The sequence below is a fragment of the Vombatus ursinus genome, unplaced genomic scaffold (assembly GCF_900497805.2).
Source record: "Vombatus ursinus unplaced genomic scaffold, bare-nosed wombat genome assembly UNPS02014811.1, whole genome shotgun sequence".
NCBI classification, from domain to species: Eukaryota; Metazoa; Chordata; class Mammalia; order Diprotodontia; family Vombatidae; genus Vombatus; species Vombatus ursinus.
In genome coordinates, this window is record NW_020954589.1 from 20,717,047 (window position 1) to 20,735,484 (window position 18,438).

Genomic DNA, 18,438 nt, shown 5'->3' on the forward strand with positions numbered 1-18,438 from the left:
GATTTCCACAGGGCACTTCCTCTCCCTGGATTTCAGGTTCCTCCTTTGTTAAAATGGGGGTGGGTGAGTGGGTGGGGCTGGACTAGATTTGGGTTCTTAACCTTCTTCCTGTCATAGACCCCTTGGGCAGGCTGGTAAGTGCATAAAATAAAATACACAGGATTACAAAGGAGCCTAATTATATTGAAATCATTTATCAAACCATTAAAAAAAAAGTTCATGGGTTCCAGGTTAAGAACCCTTGAACTAGATGGTTTCTAACATTCATTCCAAATCTGAAATTCTGAGATTTTAACTAGATTTCACAGGGAGAATGATTGTTGGAGGGGAGAAAAGAGATATAGCAAAACTTCTAAATGTGATTTCTTTTGCCCAGGCCAAATGGATCCTTACTCAAAGCCTTGAGGTCAACAAAGGTGGGAGGATTCGAGTCCTGATGGAGCCAGGAGAGCAGAAAAATGTCAGTCCTGGGGCTGTAAGAAGGAATTGTAGAATATTTTAACTGGAAGGGATCCAAGAAATCATTTTGCCAAATTTCCTTATTTTACAGGTGAGTAAACTGAGGTCCAGGAAGGAGGAGTTACTGCCTTAGGTGAAATATCTGTTAAGTGACCTTAGGGAAAGATACCTCTAAGGAAGAGGAGGAAAGAGTGTGTGCGCGTGTGTATGTGTGTGTGTGTGTGTGTGTGTGTGCGTTGGAGGGGGAACCAAGATGTTTTGCAGTATTCAGCCAGAGAGTCTTCAAGAGGGAGGAGTGGCAGAGGGTACAGCACATGTGTCCCAGGTAAGTCGCCAGGAATGTGCTAGCAGAAGAGCCCGGCGCGGTTGGGCCTCCCAGGTGACTCAGACACTGCCAGGAAGCCCAAGATCCGCCCCCCTTTCCCAGTCTCTCTCCAATCTGGGCAGCCTTCTCTTGCTGGCCGGCTGGGTCCTAGGGCTCGGGGTCAGAGGCCACGCTTGCCCTGGACCGCCCACAGCCCCGGCACTGTCTGGTACCGGGGAGGGATTGCCCATCTTCCCTGCCCCGCGGACTCCTTCCCGCTTCCCGCTCAAGACGCTGGAGCCACCCAGGCCACTCCGCTGGGGCCTCGTCCCTCTGGACTGATTGGGACTGATCCAGGCGGTGATCCAGCTGCCAGCGAAACGGCTGCCGAAGATCTCCAAGCGCCGTAAGTACCCAGGCCCCCTTAGTGACCCTGGGAGGCAGAAACTCAGCCGGGTATGAGCATGAGTCAGGGCCAGCCCCAGGGAGAAACCTCGGGATTCTTGCGCCCAGCCTCGCCTGCCGAGCCTAACTAGAATTCTCAAAGTTAGGTTAATGGTGAGTGATTCTAGGAGTCTTACTCTAGAGTAATTAAGCACCTTCTGAAGTCTGGGAGTCTGGAGGAGTAGACTACTGTAATTAAGCAAAAGAGGTACTGAGCTGAAGGAAGACCTGATTCCACCCCTCCCCCAATCCCCAGTGGGTTGGAGCCTTCAGACGGTCACCCTGTAGCTACGGGACGCCTGCGTCTGCCAACCAACCCAGCAGGAATAGCCTCTTCAGTCTCTGAATGGGGAGTGTCTCTCCTCGCCATACACACATCCCTCCCTGGAGGTGTGGACTGTCACACTGACCTAGAGTCAGTCCTCAGACTAACCCAGACTTACAGGGCACCAATGCTCTTCTTTGCCACCTCACCAAACACCCTTCTCCCCTCCTCTCCCTCCCCACCCAAGGCTCCCCAGGAGGGGATTGGTCCAGCTCACAATTCCAGATGTGCTCCACCACTGGCCCCTTCTTGAGCTAGATCCTTTCAGTTCCTCTTACCCGTGTCTCTTATCCCTAACCTAGTCTTCTTCTGGCCCCCTTCGCCACACCCCATCTAAGGTCCCTCTCCCACTCGACCGCCAACCTCATCTTCAGAAAAGCTCTGCAACGTTTAATCAGACTAAATTACTGAGTCTCCCGCTGCCTCTTCCCCATCCCCCTTCCCTTTTAAATAAACCTTCGTTGCTGACTCCTTTGGTGACTGACCTAAGTACCAATGTAGTAGACCTGTCTATTCCTCCCGCTTCATCTACTCTAGCTCGAACAAGTAGCGGGAGTTAAGGATCTCTATTTAGAGCCCTTGGAGGGTAAGGGAAGTGTGGTAGGGTGTTTGTGAGTGGTAAGTTCTGGCAAGGGAGTAGAGAGTAGAGAGTGAAGTATTCCCTCTCTCTCTTGACGGATTTTTGCAGCCCAACTCCATTATTGCCGCCGCCCCCACCCTACACCCCAGCCTCTAAGCATCCTTTCCAGGGCTGGAGGGAGATTAGAGTGCGGTGTTTTAGAGAACAGATTTCAAACACTTAAACCTGCAATATCCTAAATTCCCCCATCCCACGGTCAAGATCGTTTAGCAGCCTGAATTACCTGGACAAATGCTCCATAGAGAGAAGCCCAAAGTCACTCTTTCTTTTTAGGTGGTTTCCCCCCTTCCATTGCTCCCCCTCTCCTTTTCCCTTCCTCTCTCCCAACTTTTTCTTTTGCAAACTTTCGTTGAGTGAGGGAAGGGGAAAGCGACCCCCCCCTCCCCCATCCGGGCTCAGCTCTCAAACTCGGTGGTGGACTGGTGTGTGTTGGAGTGGAGGGGGAGAGGGAAGGGGGGCGGGGGCCCCTCTCTCCGCAGCGCGGAGGAAACGGACCTAGTGGAGCTTCCTGTGGGATCCCGGAGCACCGCCGGGCCGGGGCCGGCGCAGCGCACAGACGTGTCCGGTCCTAGACCCGTGGAAGAGGGCGGAGGGAGGGGGGGCCGAACCGGGGCCCCGGAGGGAAATCGTCCCAGGAAAGCCAACAAGGCAAGTGGGGGAAAGGACCATAGACTGCAGACATGTAAGGGGGAGGGGGGGAAGAAAAAGGAGGGGAGAGGAGAAGGAGAAGGAGAGGGAGGGGGAGGGAGGGTGGGAAGAGGAGAGAAAGAGAGAGAGAGAGAGAGAGAGAGAGAGAGGGAGGGAGGGAGGGAGAGATAGAAGGCACAGAAAGGAGAGAGGAAAAAGCAAGGAGAAAAGAAGGTGAGCGTAGAAGGGAAAGAAGGAAGAAGAAAGAAGGGAGGAGGGGAAAGAGGGAAGAGGGGAGAGAAGGGAGTGAAAGTGGACCAGAAGAAAGAAGGCTGCCCAAACCCCTGGGTGGGGAGTAGAGTTGGGCGCCCATGGCCAGGACACCCCGAGTCTGACATTGACGCTTTGGGGTGGCCACACAGAGCTTCATGAAGTCTAGTAGTTTGCCACTGACTCAGGGGAAAGGGAAAGGGGGAGGAAAGGAGGGCTGACTGCGAGCCGGGTCCCGCCCCCCCCCCACATGTTGTGACACCCACCCCCCGCCTACTTCCCCTCTCCCGCCCCAAGTGGCTAGTTGGCTCTGTCGGGGCAGCGGGGGAAAGTGAGGGAAGAGCAGGGGTCAGACTGGACGCCCGCTTTCCCCCGCCCCCTGCTCCAGCTCGGTCTTCTGCAGGTCCCGGGCAGATGTCCCAGGTGAACGGCTCGCTCTCCCAACACCACGATGCGCCCCATGGAGACCCCAGGCTGGGTCGGTCCCCCAGTCCGGTCCTGGACTCAGCCTCAGGTAGGCATGGTGGGGGTGGGGGTGGGTGGGAGCAGGAGAGGAAGATGAAGTGGTGGGGGTGGGGTAGGAGTTCAGTGTGGTGGGGCTGGCAGCTCAGGAGAAGTGGTGTAGGGGTAAGGTTCCTTGGAGATCAGGGACCAGGGTCTGGAGGACCGCGAAGGGGCTGGAGGTCTAAGAGCTCGGGTTTCAGGGCGAGGAAGAGATGTGGAAAGGGACAATTAGAAGCCTGGCTGGACAGCGAGGGCTCCCTTCTGACTGTTCGCTTTGCTTGGGAAACTGTGGGCTCCGCGAGAGGTGGCGGGAATCCGGGGAGGATCCCAGGGAGGGCTTAGGTCCGGCAGCACCAGACTCTCTCCATCTCTCTCGCGCTGTCCTGCCCCTCCTCCTCTCAAACTCACACACACGTCCAAAAGAAAGAAAGAAAGATACAATAAAACGTCTCTTCGTGCCTGTCCCTGTTTTTGCCGATGTATGTCTGTTTCTGTCTGCCTTCCTGCGTCTCTCTCCCGGTTTGTATCCCCACGGTGCCTGTCCAGTGTAAACACCTTGGGGTGTGTGTATGTCTGAGTCTCTGGCTCTCCCTTCCCCTCCCCCGTCCCCCTAGAGCCGAGCTATTCCCGAAAACTTTTGTCTGCTCTCGCTGCCTCGCCTCCCCGAGGCCGTGGCTGCCGCCGCCGCAGCCGAAGCAGCTAGCCGCTCCAGGACCCCGCCCCCTTGCCCTCACCCTTACTCTTCGCTTCCCTGGCCTCCTGCTGGGTCTCTTCGCCCCCGCCCCCCGCCCCTTCGCCCCCGGCCACAACCCACCATTCGCTCACCTCGCTTGCACCTCTCCTCCTCGGCACACAACCCCTCCCTATCCGTCCTCACTCTTGGAGCCCCTCCCTGAACAGATTCTTTGCAAAGCAGGGACGTTCCTTGTCCCACAGCCCTTGTGACCTGCTGCCCCACTTCTAAATGACCCGAGGGAGAGGAGGGCAGGAGCAAGGAGCAGTGGACAGGATTCGACTGATTCCTCGGTGGGACTTTTGCAACCTGTTCAAAAAGGCAGTTTTTGAGTGGTGGCAGAGTGGGGGAGAAAGAATTGTAGACCTAATTTTTCTTTTCAAAGCTTTTATTCCCACTCTCCCACTGCTGTGAAGGAATCCTCCTCATGCTCTTCCTTCCTCTGCACCACTTTAGCCATTTTCTCCTTTCCTTTCTCTTCAAGCTTGGGGATCTTGTGACCTGAGTTCTAGGCTTGGCAGTGACAGTAATTGGAGGAGTGACCTTGGGGAAGTCATTTCCCTGTATCTGTGCCCGGGTTTTCTCGTGTTTGAAATGAGGGGGTTGAGGAGGAAGCTTAGTATAGTGAAAAGAGCACTGGATTTGGCATCATTAGATCTGAGCTCAAATCCTGCCTGTTACCTGTGTGATTTTGGTTGGCTTCAGTTTCTTTAACTATAAAAATGAAGGGAATTGAACTGTCTACTCTCAAAGGTTCCTTCCAGCTCAAAGTCCCATGTTCTTACGACTTGATCGTTTCTAAGGTCCCTATTTTGTGATTTTTCTACCTCTCCCTGGGCCCTCAGACCCGAGCCTCTAATATCTGGAGTCAAGTAATCTGGGAGACAAACATTTGAAGAATTGGACCTCTTCAGCCTGGAGAAGAGAAAGATGAAGATTATTTTAGTTCTAGGTTCCCAGGCTGGGAAGAACTCCTACCCAGAGGACTGGCACCAGCTGTCTTCCACTCATCTCTTTTTCTCTTCCCCTCATTTTCCTCTTTCTTCCCTTTGGTCCCTTTGCCCTGTGTTTTCCTTTTCCCAGCACCCCATCACTTTCCCTTTCTCTTTTCTTTCTGCCTCCCCTTCACCTTTCATTCAAATGCCTTCTTCCCCTTCCCCCCATCTCTCCAAGTTCTATGACCACCCCCTCTCCCACCCCCACCTCTGGCCTGAGCTGAGTTCTCCACTTACTTGGTGGCAGGAAGAAGAGGGAGCTGGCTGGCTAGGGGCCAGGGGACCAGAGTTAACCATCCCCAGAGTTAGGCCTCCAGTTGCAACCTGAAGCACTCAGACCACAGTCCTCCCCTTCACCCCCACCTTCCTCTTCCCCCATAACCAAATATGCCCCCTCCCCAAGCCCCAGATGGACTCAGACAATGCTGCTTTCATAGCACAAGGGCTGGCTTTGCTAATGCCTGCCCAAGCCTTGGGAGAATGAACAAACTGCCCAGGAAGCCCAAACCGCAGGAGGCCCAGCCAAAACCCCACAGACGCCTGAATCCGGGACCAGAATCCCCCACGCCCAAGAGGGCTGACAAAACACTGGTCCCAACCCTTTGGTTCCCCAGGGTTTACCCCAACCCCAACCCTGAACCAGCCAGGGAATCAAAATCCCAAGTCCCCCTTCTCCCCACCCTCACCCCAATTAGAGGCTCCTTTTTAAGACTCTGAAATTAGCCAAGTGCTATAAGAAGCAATGAGAAGGACTCAGAAATGAGAAATCTCAGGACTTCTCCATGATTTTTTGGGGGGTGTCAGGTTTCCATTCCTGGGGTGGGTAATTTCCTCCAATCTCCTACCCTCTAGATACCAAGAATCTACCCTCCCAAGATTATAGGCCCAGCCCTCCTTAGTCAGGGTTTGAGTTTCAGGCTCATGGACCATGCTTCCAAATAATGTCTTGGCTTTCCTGAATTTGAGAAGCAGTATGGTATAGTGGGGAAAGTACTAGTCTAAGACCTGGGTTCATGTTTAGGCCCAAAGAGAGCTGGGTAGTTCTAGGGACACACTCCAACTGGTTGAGTGGGACAAAGGAAGAAGGAAGTAGAAAGGACAGAGTCACTAGCATTGTGAGGAGCTAACATCCAAGCCACCAGCTTGTGACCCAGAGCTCCAAATGTAGCAGATGAGATGAAAGGTAGACCACGGAGAGAAAGAACGCACGACACACCAAGGCATCATGGGACAGTAGAAAAAGCAATGGACCAAGTCCTGAGCTCTGCCCCTGACTAGATATATACGACCTTGGGCAAATCACTTGACTTCTCTGAGGTTCTATTTCTTCATCTATAAAACGAGAACAATAAATAATACCCACCTATGTCGCAGGATTTTTATGAGGAAATCTCTAAAGCTGAATATATTATTATTGTGAAATAGTGGAAGGAGTACTGGTTTTGGAGTCAGAGGTCTTGGATTCAAATCTTGGCCCTGCCATTTACCAACTATGTCACTTATGTGAAGTTAGGCAAGTCACTTAATTTTTTTGGGAGGGACCTCAAAATAAAGGTCCAAAGTAAAATTAAGACATTGGACTAGAAGACTCCAAAAGTCCCTTCCATCTCCAAATCTTCCATCCTATTTATGGCCTCTCAAGGGAGAGGTTCACAGTCTTGACCCTGGTCCCAAATGAGTTTTTGTGGAAGTAGCAGGCTTCAGACCAGGCTGGAAGGCCAAGACCATTCAGACCTCATTCTACATGAGATATTCTCCAGACCCTCTGGACTTGAGCCTTAAGCCTGGCTGGGCCATAAAACAGAGATCATCTTAAGAATTGTCTTTAATAATTAGGATGTTCATATGTGATCACTGGACATCCTTGAGGTTCCCCATAAGCTCAGGTCTTCTTGCAGTTATCCCAGAGCTCTAACTCTGCCTAGTAGGCATTTGTGGTCCTCAACTTTGGTCTGTCCCTTCATCACTAGGGCTCTTATACCAATTCTACCTTTAGTACCTACAGTATGTAGACCACAGTCCTAGGCACAAAGTTTAGAAAAGATATAGTCCCTGCTCTCATGAAACTTATAGACCAGTAGAGAGCTAGGACATGCATATAGATATCTGCAAGAAGAAATAATGCCCGATAAAGGTGGGGGTGGAGGAAGGGAATAAGCATTTATACAGCACCTACTAAGTAGGTGACTCAATGGATAGAGTTCTCAGCCTAGAGTCAGGAAGACTTCTCTTCCTGAGTTCAAATTTGGCCTCAGACATTTACTAGCTGTGTGACCCTGGGCAAGTCACTTTACCCTGTTTGCCTCAGTTTCTTTATTTGTAAAATGAGCTGGAGAAGGAACCACTCCAGTATTTCTACCAAGAAAACCCCAAATGGAGTCACAAAGAGTCAGACACGAGTGAAAATGACTGAAAAACAAAAACTAAATACCAGGCACTGTGCTAAGCACTTTACACATATTATCTCGTTTGATCCTCACAACAATCTTTCAAGGTAGGTACTGTTAATCCCCATTTTACAACTGAGGAAACTGAGGCAGACAGAGGTTAAGTGACTTGCCCAGGGTCACACAGCTGGTAAGCATCTAGGTTGGATTTGAGTTGGATCTTCCTGATTACAGGCCCAGCACTCTACCCATTGCAGCATCTACCTGCCTCTAAGTGTTTCATAGAATTTTGATATGAAATTCAAGGTTCCCATGTGGTACAATGGATTATTACTAAGTAGTGATTAGGAAAGGGTCAGGGAAGGCTTCTGACTGTGGTTTGTAGTTTAGTGATGGAGCCTGGGTACAGGGACAGCGCTTCAGGCATAGAAAGAAGCAAAGGGGGGCAGGTAGGTGGCGCAATGGATAGAGCACGGGCCCTGAAGTCAGGAGGACCTGAGTTCAAATCCGGCTTCAGACCAAACACTTGACACTTACTAGCTGTGTGACCCTGGGCAAGTCACTTAACTCCAATTGCCTAAAAATTTAAAAAAAAAAAAAGGAAAGAGGCAAAGGTACCAAGGAAGGAACTGTGGAATTGTGGTTGTAAGGGAATCATTTGATTTGGCTGGGGAATAGTGTGGATGGAGCGAAGCAGAAGGAGAAAAAGGTAAGAGAGTCACAATTGTGGCCAACTAGGTGCATAGGGCACCATCCCTGGACTCAAGAGGATCTGAGTTCAAATCTGACCTCAGACAGATGACTAGTTTTATTATTATTATTACTAGTTATGTGACCCTGGGCAAGTCACTTAACCCTGTTTGCCTCAGTTTCCTCATCTGTAAAATGAGCTGGAGTAGGACATGGCAAATCACTTCAGTATCTCTGCCAAGAAAACTCCAAATGGGATCACAAAGAGTCAGACATGACTGAAAACGACTGAACAACAATCACAATATATAATGCCTGGTGCCTTTAATAGCCATCATCTCATTTGACCCTAATAACACCATAAAGTAATCATAGCTGATAGTCATATGGTGCTTAAAGGTTTACAGAGCACTTCACATACATCATCTAAATTTGATAGGCATGCACAGGCATTATTATCCCCATTTTACAGATGAGGGAAGTGAGGACCAGAGAGGTTAAACTGTGGTCCACAGTGAGTAATCATCTGAGGCAGGATTTAAATTTGACTCTTCCTCACAGCAAGTGATTCATTCTTTCCTTTGAAAGATGCTGCATCTTATCATTAGAATGCTGTCCGTCCCCACCCCCACCCTCACCCCATTCATTCTGAATCTTTCCTTTGAAATCAGTTCCTTCCTTGGAACTTTAGGTCCAATGCTACATCAAGAGCTTTTGCCAGTGAATTCTTATCAATCATCAAAAACTTTTCTAATTTCTTGGGCCGTTGTTTAGGGCTATTTGAAAGGACCTACTCTGGGCAGCTAGGTAGCATGGTAGATAGAGTGCTGGCCCTGAAGTCAGGAGGACCTGAGTTCAAATCCAGCCTCAGACCAAACACTTGACACTTATTAGCTGTGTGACCCTGGGCAAGTCACTTAACCCCAATTGCCAAAAAAGAGAAAGAAAGGAGCTACTCCATCATTGCTTTTGCTTCCTCTGCTCTTTTCTTTTGTATTCCCCTCAACGAGCACTGAAAGGTACATTCTTCCATGATTTTCTTTTTGCCCCCTTAACATGTTATTGATATCTTTCCTTTTTACACCACCTTTATTTCTTAAAAAAAGTTTTATTAATTTTGAACTTAAAAACAAAAAGACAAAAAAACCCAAATTTTCATATATAGCACAATATAAAAGGAGGATTCAATATATAACTATGAATTTCTATTTCATATTGTTTACTTTTTTTGAAAAACTATGTAATAAAATACTAGACATTGTTTTTCAAAGCTACCCTGCTTTTCTGTGTTTCCTTCTAAGTTTTATTTTGTTCTCTGCTGTGCATTTTTTTCTCCCTCCCTTCCCACCCTGCTCTAGAGATGGCTACCATTAAACACAAATATGTTTATATATGTAAAACCATACTATACGTACTTCTATTTATCAGTTCTTTCTCTAGAAGTGGATAACATCTTCCTTCATAGGTTTTTTTGTAGATGATTTGAGCATTGACAATGATCAAAATGACTTAGTCGTTCAAAACTGTTCTTAGAACAACATTGCTGTTAGTGTGCACAACATTCTCTTGGTTCTGCTCACCTTAATTTCCAAATATAGCTCTTATCCTTCCCTCTCCCCAGATTGCTATTCTTTGGAACAAAGAATAGGAAAGAGAGGGGGGAAGCAGCCCAGCAAAACTAACCAATAACTCAACTTGGTCTGTTGCGTATGCAACATTCTATCGCTATAGCCCTCCATCTCCACAAAGAAGGGAGGGTGGTGTAGTTTTTCTTCGGTTCATTTAGTCCACTTCATGGACTCTGCATGACTGTCTGCTGTGACTTTTTTTCTCTAATCACTGTGCTAGTTTAACCTTTTGGAAATAATACTGAAATAAAACTCTGCCTTCCTCCCTTCCCCCCGACCCTGTAACTTAGTGAGTTCACTAAATCATTGAATCTCTGGGCTAGAAGGGATTACAATGATCACTTAAGCCAACCCATAACTAAAGCAGAATTCCTTCTGTAGCTTATCTCAGAAGTCATTCTGTTTCTTAGTTGTTAGTTGAGTCTTATAGGACCTGACAGTTGAAAACAACCCATCTGCAAAAACAAAGGCTTTAACAAGGTAATAACAATAACCAGAGCTAGCATTCTAAGGTCTGCAAAGGGTTTTACAAATATCTCATCTGATCTTCACATTATCCTCATTTTACAGATGAAGTAACTGAAGCCAAGAGAAATTAAGTGACTTACCTAGGATCACACAACTAGTAAGAGTCTAAAGCAGTATTTGAACTCAGGTCTTTCTGATTCCAAGCCCTGTGCTCTATATGTTGCACTACCTAGCTGCCCCAAGCAGTGTGGATAGAGGATCAAGCCTAAAGTCAGGAAGACTCAACCTTCTGAGTTCAAATCTGGCCTCAGATACCTACTAACTGTATGACCTTGGGCCAATCACTTAACCCTATTTACCTAAGTTTCCTCATCTGCAAAATGAGCTGGAGAAAGAAATGGCAAACCATCCCAGTATCTTTGCCAAGAAAACCCCAAATGGGGTCACAAAGAATCAGACACAACTGAACAACAACAAAAAGCTGCCCCTGAATGCAAAGTAATTGCAAACAGAGCAGGGAATGGGTCAGTCCTCAGCCTGGTCATGAAACTGCTCTTAGCTTCTGTGGGAACTTCTCACGCTCAGAGTGGAGCTCTCTCAATTTAATCAATCAATAAGCATTTAATAAAAGCCACCTAAGTGCCAGGCACTGTACTGGGTGCTCAGAGTTCAGCCACAAAAGTGAAACCAGTCCCTTCTCACAGGGGGCCTTGGTTCTAACCAGGGAGACTAACACATCCATGTACAGGTATAAATAGAACACATGAAAGACAGTACGGTGTAGTAGCTAGAGACCTGACTTTGGAGCTGGGAAAACCTGAGTTCAAATCCTGCCATTGAAACATCTACTGTCTGAGTGACCCTTGGCAAGTCACTTATTTTCAGTTTCCTTGTCTGTAAAATGGGGATGATAATAGCACCTACATCCCAGGGTTGTTGTGATGATCAAATGAGATAATATTTGTAAAGCATTTAGCACAGTGCATGGCACATAGTAAATGCTATATAAAAGTTATTATTATTATTATTATTATTATTATTACAAAGTAACCTTGGAAGGGGCAGCTAGGTGGCACAGTGGATAGAGCACTGTCCCTGGATTCAGGAGGACCAGAGTTCAAATCTGGCATCAGACACATAAAATTTACTAGCTGTGTGACCCTGGGCAAGTCACTTAACTCCCATTGCTCTACCCAAAAGGAAAAAAAAACAAAACAACAAAGTAACCTTGGAAGGAGCAGAGGAACTAGCAGCTGGGGGATCTAGGAAAAGCTTCATGTAGAAGGTAATGCCTAAGCTGAGTGTTATGGAAACCAGAGATTTCAGTGGGTAGAGATGAGGAGTGGATTCCATTTCAAACATGGGGGACAGTCAGTAGAAAGGTGTGGAGATAGGAGATGGATTTGTCTAAACTCTTCCAATAGGTCCATTTTGAAGATGGTCATTCCTAATCACTCACATCTACATCTATATCCTACAAACCTTGGGGCCCAGGGACCCTTATTCCCAAGGCTTACCCCCACCTTCCTGCTGTCTAGCAGAAAACAGCTTTGGGGAATTGAAAAGCCTCTCTCTTTTCTGCTCTTTGCCCTGTGTACTCTTTTCTGCCCTATGCCAGCTTTGTTTTTCTCTCTCTCTTCTTGTAAACATGTAGACCCCAGAAGTTCAGCACCAGAAGGGACCTGCAGCTCATACAATCCCTCATGTCACAATGGAGGGTTCACCCAGTGAGTCAGTGACAGTCAAGACTAAAACCCAAATTTCCTGATTCCTATTCCAGGGCTCTTTCTACTTACATGCTACCATCCTGTACTTAAATACTATATTAAACCCTCCCCTCTAAGACAGTAAAGTCTTTCCCAACACCTTATCTGGGTATAGAGATGACCTTAGACTCTCCAAGGTCATGCCAAGAGAATGCAAACTCTGGGGGATCCTGTCCTTCGAGTCTGGAAAGGCTTTGGGTGTAGGCCACATGAAGGACTATGCGTCTGTTGTCCAAAGTCCAGTCTAGTCAAGTATGGAAACACATCACCAGGGTTTTGCCTGCTGGGTGACGAATTGTTTTGGCTGGAGCAACTCATAAAACTGTCCAGCAAGCCACAGAAGGCTTTAGATCTTCAGTGCAAAAGAGAATATCCATGGAAATGAAATCTTGGGTCTTAACAGAATCACCAAATCTCAGAATTGGAAGGGACCCGAGAGGCCATTGAGTTCAAACCGTCCCTGACCTCTCTATAATGTCTCCCAACAAGTAGCTATTTAGTCTCTGCTTGAAGACATCTAGTAAGGAGAGACCCTCCCAAGGCACCCCATTCTACTTTGGGATGACTGTAACTGTTAGGCAGCTCTTCCCAACATCAAACCTAAATTGGTCTCCTTATAATTTCTAGCCATTGCTCCTAGCTTCATCCTCTGGGGCCAAGCAAAACAAGTCTAATCCCTTTCTGACATAATATTGCTGTCTTGGAGTCACCTATGTACAATCACCTGTGCACTGACTCTTTCAGGAGCCAGGGTACCTGAGTTCAAGTCATTTCTCCAATGCCTACTAACTGTGTGACCTTGAGCATCGTCTCATGTGGGTTGGACTAGCTGATCTTGGAGGTCCCTCTTAGCTTTGAATCTTATAAATATGCTGCTCCTAAGTCTTTTCTGGGCTAGATAAGACTTCCCCCAGGTATCTTCAGCTCATACTTGCTTCTGTGATGGGTTTTGCCATTTACTCATCCTTCTGGTTTCCCTTCTCCGAACATTCTCTAGCTTCATCTATGTTCTTCTTAAAATGAGGTACTCAGAACTGAGGACATTCCTTCAGATGGAATCTAACTGGACTTGTTCTCTTGGCCCCAGAGGCCAAGCTAGGAGCTAGGAGCAATGGTAAGAAGTTGCAGGGAGGTTGATGGAGGCTTGATGTCATGAATAGCTGCCTAACATTTAGATCCATCCCAGAGAATGGGCTGCCTTGGGAGGTAATGGGTCTCCTTTTACTGGAAGTCTTCAAATGGCCACTTGTTGGGAGGTGTATTAGAGAGGATTCTTGTTCAGGGATAGATTGAACTCCATGGCCTCTTGGGTCCCTTCCAATTCTGAAATTTGGTGATTGTGTTAAGATCCAAGATTCCATTCCCATGGATATTCTCTCTCCTACTGAAGATTTAAAATCCTCTGTGGCTTAGTGGGCAGGATGAATTTTTTGAATATTTTATTTTTTCCCAATTACATATAAAAACAAATTTTAACATTAGTTTTTTTTTTTAATTTTGAGTTCCAAATTCCTTCCCTTCCTCCCTGAGATGGTAAGCAATTTGATATAGGTTATGCATGTGTAATCATGCAAAACATATTTCCATATTAGTCATGTTGTGAAAGAAGCCCATACCAAGAAAAAAAAAAACACAAAAAATAAGGAAAGTAAAAAATAGAATGCTTCGATCTGCATGCAGACTTCAGTTCTTTCTCTGGATATGAATAGCATTGTTCATCATGAGCCCTTCGGAATTGTCTTGGATCATTGTATTGCTGAGAATAGCTAAGTCATTCACAGCTGATCATCGTACAATATTACTGTTACTATGAACGATGTTCTCCTGGTTCTACTCACATCACTTTGCATCAGTTCGTGTAATTCTTTTCAGAGTTTTCTGAAACCATCCTGCTCATTGTTTCTTATAGCACAATAGTATCCCATTACAATCATGTACTACAAATTGTTCAGCCATTCCCCAATTGATGGTCATACCCTCAATTTTCAATTCTTTTCCAACAAAGTGAATTTTTAAAATTGAATTTTATTTTATTTTCAGATCTATATTCTCCCCCTTCCTACCACCCCATTCCCCTGTTTTCCCATTGAGAAAGCAAAAAGAAAAAAAACAAGATTCCTGTTACACACACACACATACACATATATGTATGTATGGATACATATGGTCAAGTTAAAAGTGTCACCTGCACTCCATATATTTAAAGATGGATTTTCTAATTTAATTTGAGGCTGACCATTTTCACCATGTAGAAGGAGAACTGACTGGACTCCTAGTCAGTCCAGGTTATATGATGATCAGTAGAGGAAGGTTCTTCTCAATGCTCGAAATGTATCTTAGGATCACACAGTCACAGATTTGGGCCTGGAAAGGATCCTGAGAGGTCTAGTTCAGATCCTTCATTTTACAGATGAGGAAGCTGAGGAACATAGAGATTAAGTATCTTGTCTAGGGTCACAAAGCTAGGACATGGCAGAGGTAGAATTTGAATCCAGGCCTTCTGACTTCAAATCCTGAACTTTAGCTGCTACTTCTCAACAAGAATCTATTAGATAAACCACTTATTAAATGTTTACTACATGTCAGACATCGTGTTAAGTACTCATAATTGAAATATAAGCCAAAAAGAAGATAGTCCCTTCCCTGAAGGAGCTTACATTCTTAAAACATTTTTTTCATCAAATTTTATTTTATTTTTAGATCTACATTCTCTCCTTTTTGCCTCCCATCCACCCTATTGAGAAAACAAGAAAACCAAAACTACTGTTACAAATACTTATAATCAAGCAAAACATATTCCCATACTGGCTACGTCCCAAAAATATGTCCCTCAATCTGCACTCTGAGTCCATGATCTGTCAATCAGGAGATGGGTAACATGTTTCATCATGAGTCCTCAAGAATTGTGGTTGATCTTGCATTGATCAAAGTTCTTAAGTCTTTCAAAGTTGCTTGTCTTTATAATATTGAAGGGGCGTGCCTTTTATTGGAGAAAGACAACACATAAAAGGTAGCAGGAATAGGGTGGAGAGGTTCCTATGTGAAGTGGGACAGCCAGGTGGAAAGATAATCAGTCAGGGGCTGAGCCAGGTTAGAAATGGATGTGGTCCTCAACTAAAGGGTCTAGAGAAGAACTTACCTATCAGAGCAGGAGGCCACAGGGATGGAGGTGGAAAAGTAGTGGCAGGCTGAGCCAAGTTAGAAGTGGGCAAAGCACTGAGGTGTAGAATACTGGATTTGGAGTCGTAGGACCTGGGTTCAAATCCTGCTTTGCTACTTTATTACCTGCCAAACCCTAGGCAAGCTGAACCTCAGTTTGCCCATCTAAGACAGAACTAGATAATCTTAAACATAGTCTCTTGGAGTAGGGAGTGTAATCCTTCATGATTCTCTGCCCCCGGCACCTTGTTCCCTGCTTACCCCTCCCTTTGGACAGCTGACATTACAAGCCACTCAAACATAAAAGTATAAAGGTAGTTTTTATGTTGAATTGTTTTTCTTTGCCTTAGCCAGGACCCTTGGAAAACTTGAAATGTATGGGGCATCATGTTGTATTTCTCTCTTTTGTGTTTTGATAGATGTCTCTTGGACAGAGAGGAGAAAAATCGAGGTGCTTTAAAATGTCTCTCTTTTCTAGCCATTTTTGTTTTTAAATTTTTTTTTCAATTCTATTCCTTCCCAAGCAGGCTGACTTTTGTCTGCCTGGAATCTTGGTAGCAGGGCCCTCTCCCCATTTCTGGCAGTGCTCTTGTTTGCCCATCAGTTCTTCCTGGACGCTTCCCTTTCTACTTTTATGTCTCAGAGGTGTTAGGGACAGTGTCCCTTTCCATTCCTTGTATTGCTTCCTCAGGGATCTGCCAGCTACCCTTTGCCATTTCTTCTGGAGACCTTCCTCCCCTGGGCACTTCTGAAGCCTGTTTTCCATTGTTTTCTCTCCCAAGACTTCCTTTGGTAGCCTCTTTCAGCTCCTTGGCTGACGCCTTCCTGTGAGCAGCAAAAGAATTCAGACTAGGTAAGAGGTTTCGAATATAAACCTCAAGATTAGATGTTGGGGAAAGAGCAATGCCTTAGCACAGTGTCTAGAACATAGTAGACACTTAATAAATGCTTATTGAGTGAATGAATGAATGATTCATTCTGGAGTCAGAACATCTTGGATCTGCTACATGTGTGATCTCAAGTAAGTTACTTCAGTTCCTTGGGCCTTGGCTTTCTGCTCTGTAAAATAAGGGGGGTTGGATGGTTTATTAAAGTCCCTTCTTCTGAATTCCCCATTCTGTGATTCTCGGATCTCTGGGGCTCATGCCCAAGTTTCTGAATCCAATGCTTATCAGCCTGGACTGAGGAGGACGCTGAAGAAATCTTGGGTGAAGGATCATAGAATCAGAGGTTTCGAGTTGCAAAGTACATTAGAAGCCAGCTAGTCCTATCTCTTCTTTCTAGAGGAGAAAATTGAGGCCTTCAGGCAGGTTAAGTAATTTGTTCAAAAATCCCTCAGATGGTAGGCAGCAGAGCCGGGCTTTGAACCTGCCTCTTCTGACCCCAGAGCCAAGATCTTTCCTCTACATTGCAGTTCCTCTCCAATCTTACCTCTCCCCAGACTTTTGTTCTGGCCTCATCTCCCTTTGTCTTACTTTCATCCAGATTTGGAAGGCAGGTAGATAATAAGCATTTATTAAGCACTTATTGTGTGCCAGACACCATGCTAAGAGCTGGGGATACAAATAAAAGCAAATAGAAGAAAAAAAAAAAAAAGCAGGTGTGAATGGGGTCTGGAGATCCATGTCCCACTCTGAAGGTGCTTCTAGGGTCAGGGAGGCCCCCATCCTTTTTGAAAGTCTGACGATCCAGCTGGGACTTGCCAGCGGGCTCAGGAGCTTCCCTGTTCTGCCGGTTTGGTCTTTGCAATTAAAAGAACTTTACTGGCCTGGTACAGGCCTCAGCTCGGCTGAAAGAGTCTCCATCCACCAGACTGTGTCATTACTTCTTGGTTGCTCCCTTTCCCTCCCCCTCCCTCTCGAATTCCCAGCTCTTTAATGCTTTGTGAAATTTGGGACTTTGAGAGTAGCTCTATGGCTCTAGGAAAGCCAATTAACTTCTCTGGGACTATTTCTCTCTCTTCCTCCTTCTGTGTGTGGGGAGGAGAGGGAGCAGATCCAGGCAGATCCTACTTTCTCAGTAGGGTTCCTGCTCTTTGCTCTGCTCTGTCCCTCAGGTCTGATGCCTTTCTTGTCCCTTTCCTTGCTGAAGGATAGTCTCTGGAGGACCTCCCTCTTTTGGTGCAATCTCTATCTGTCTTTCCTCCTTTTTGACCTTTCCTTCCAGCTTTCTTCTTTTGTAGACTTAAAAGTCAGAAGACCTAAGTCCGCCTACTGGCTGTATGGCCTTGGACAAATCACTTAAACTCCTTGAGCCTTGGTTGCCTCTTCTGTGTAATGGGAGTGATCATTTTTGCCCTCCTACCTCTCAGTGTTGCTTGTAAGGGAGGTGTTTGGCAAAATGTAAAAACAAAAGTGGAAGCTATTATTTTTAAAGCTCCCTTGCAGCTCTATCATCCTATGCTTAATTTTCCCCTCTTTTATTCTTCCTCACACTCTACCTCCCTCCCTTTTCCTGCTTCCCCATTGATGGCCTTATATCTTTTTTCACTTTCTTATACTTCTTTACCCTCTTTTTCTCTCTCCCTCCCTTCTCAATCCTTCATTCCCCCTTTTGCTTCTCCTCATTCACTCTCCCTTTCTCTCATCCTTCCCTATCCCTTTCCTTCCTTTCCTCTCCCTTTTCCCCTTTCTCCTTCTTCCTACCATCTTCTTTTCTCCTTGCCTCTCACTTTCACTCTCCCTTTCTCCCTTTTTCTTTCCTCCTTTTCTCCTTTCCTCTCCCCTTTCACTCTTCCCTTTTCTGTTTCTCCTTCCATCTTCTTTTCTCCTTGCCTTTCACTTTCACTCTCCCTTTCTCTTTCCTCCTAACCTCTCATCTTCACTCTCCCTTTTTCCTTTTCTCTTTCCTCCTTTTCTCCTTGCCTCTGACCTTTCTCTTCCCTTTCTCCCTTTTTCTTTCCTCTTTGTCTCTGACCTTTCTCTCTCCTCTTTTCCTCTCATCCTTTACTCTCTCATTCTCTTACCTCCTTGCCTCTCATCCTTCACTCTCCCTCTTTCCTCCTTTCCTCCTAGCCTCTGACCTTTCTTCCTTTCTCTC

At 46.3% G+C, this 18,438-nt stretch overlaps 1 protein-coding gene across 1 annotated transcript in view; it reads left to right on the top strand.

Annotated features, from left to right (window-relative positions):
• Positions 1-866: 866 nt before the first annotated feature.
• Positions 867-18,438, top strand: part of LOC114053490 (myoD family inhibitor-like) — a 29,330-nt gene continuing 11,758 nt past the window's right edge. Inside the window, exons 1-2 of the mRNA XM_027876593.1 lie at positions 867-1,169; positions 3,473-3,583. Coding sequence (XP_027732394.1) covers positions 3,484-3,583 — 100 coding nt within the window. The 5' untranslated portion in view covers positions 867-1,169; positions 3,473-3,483. The remainder of the gene's footprint in view (positions 1,170-3,472; positions 3,584-18,438) is intronic.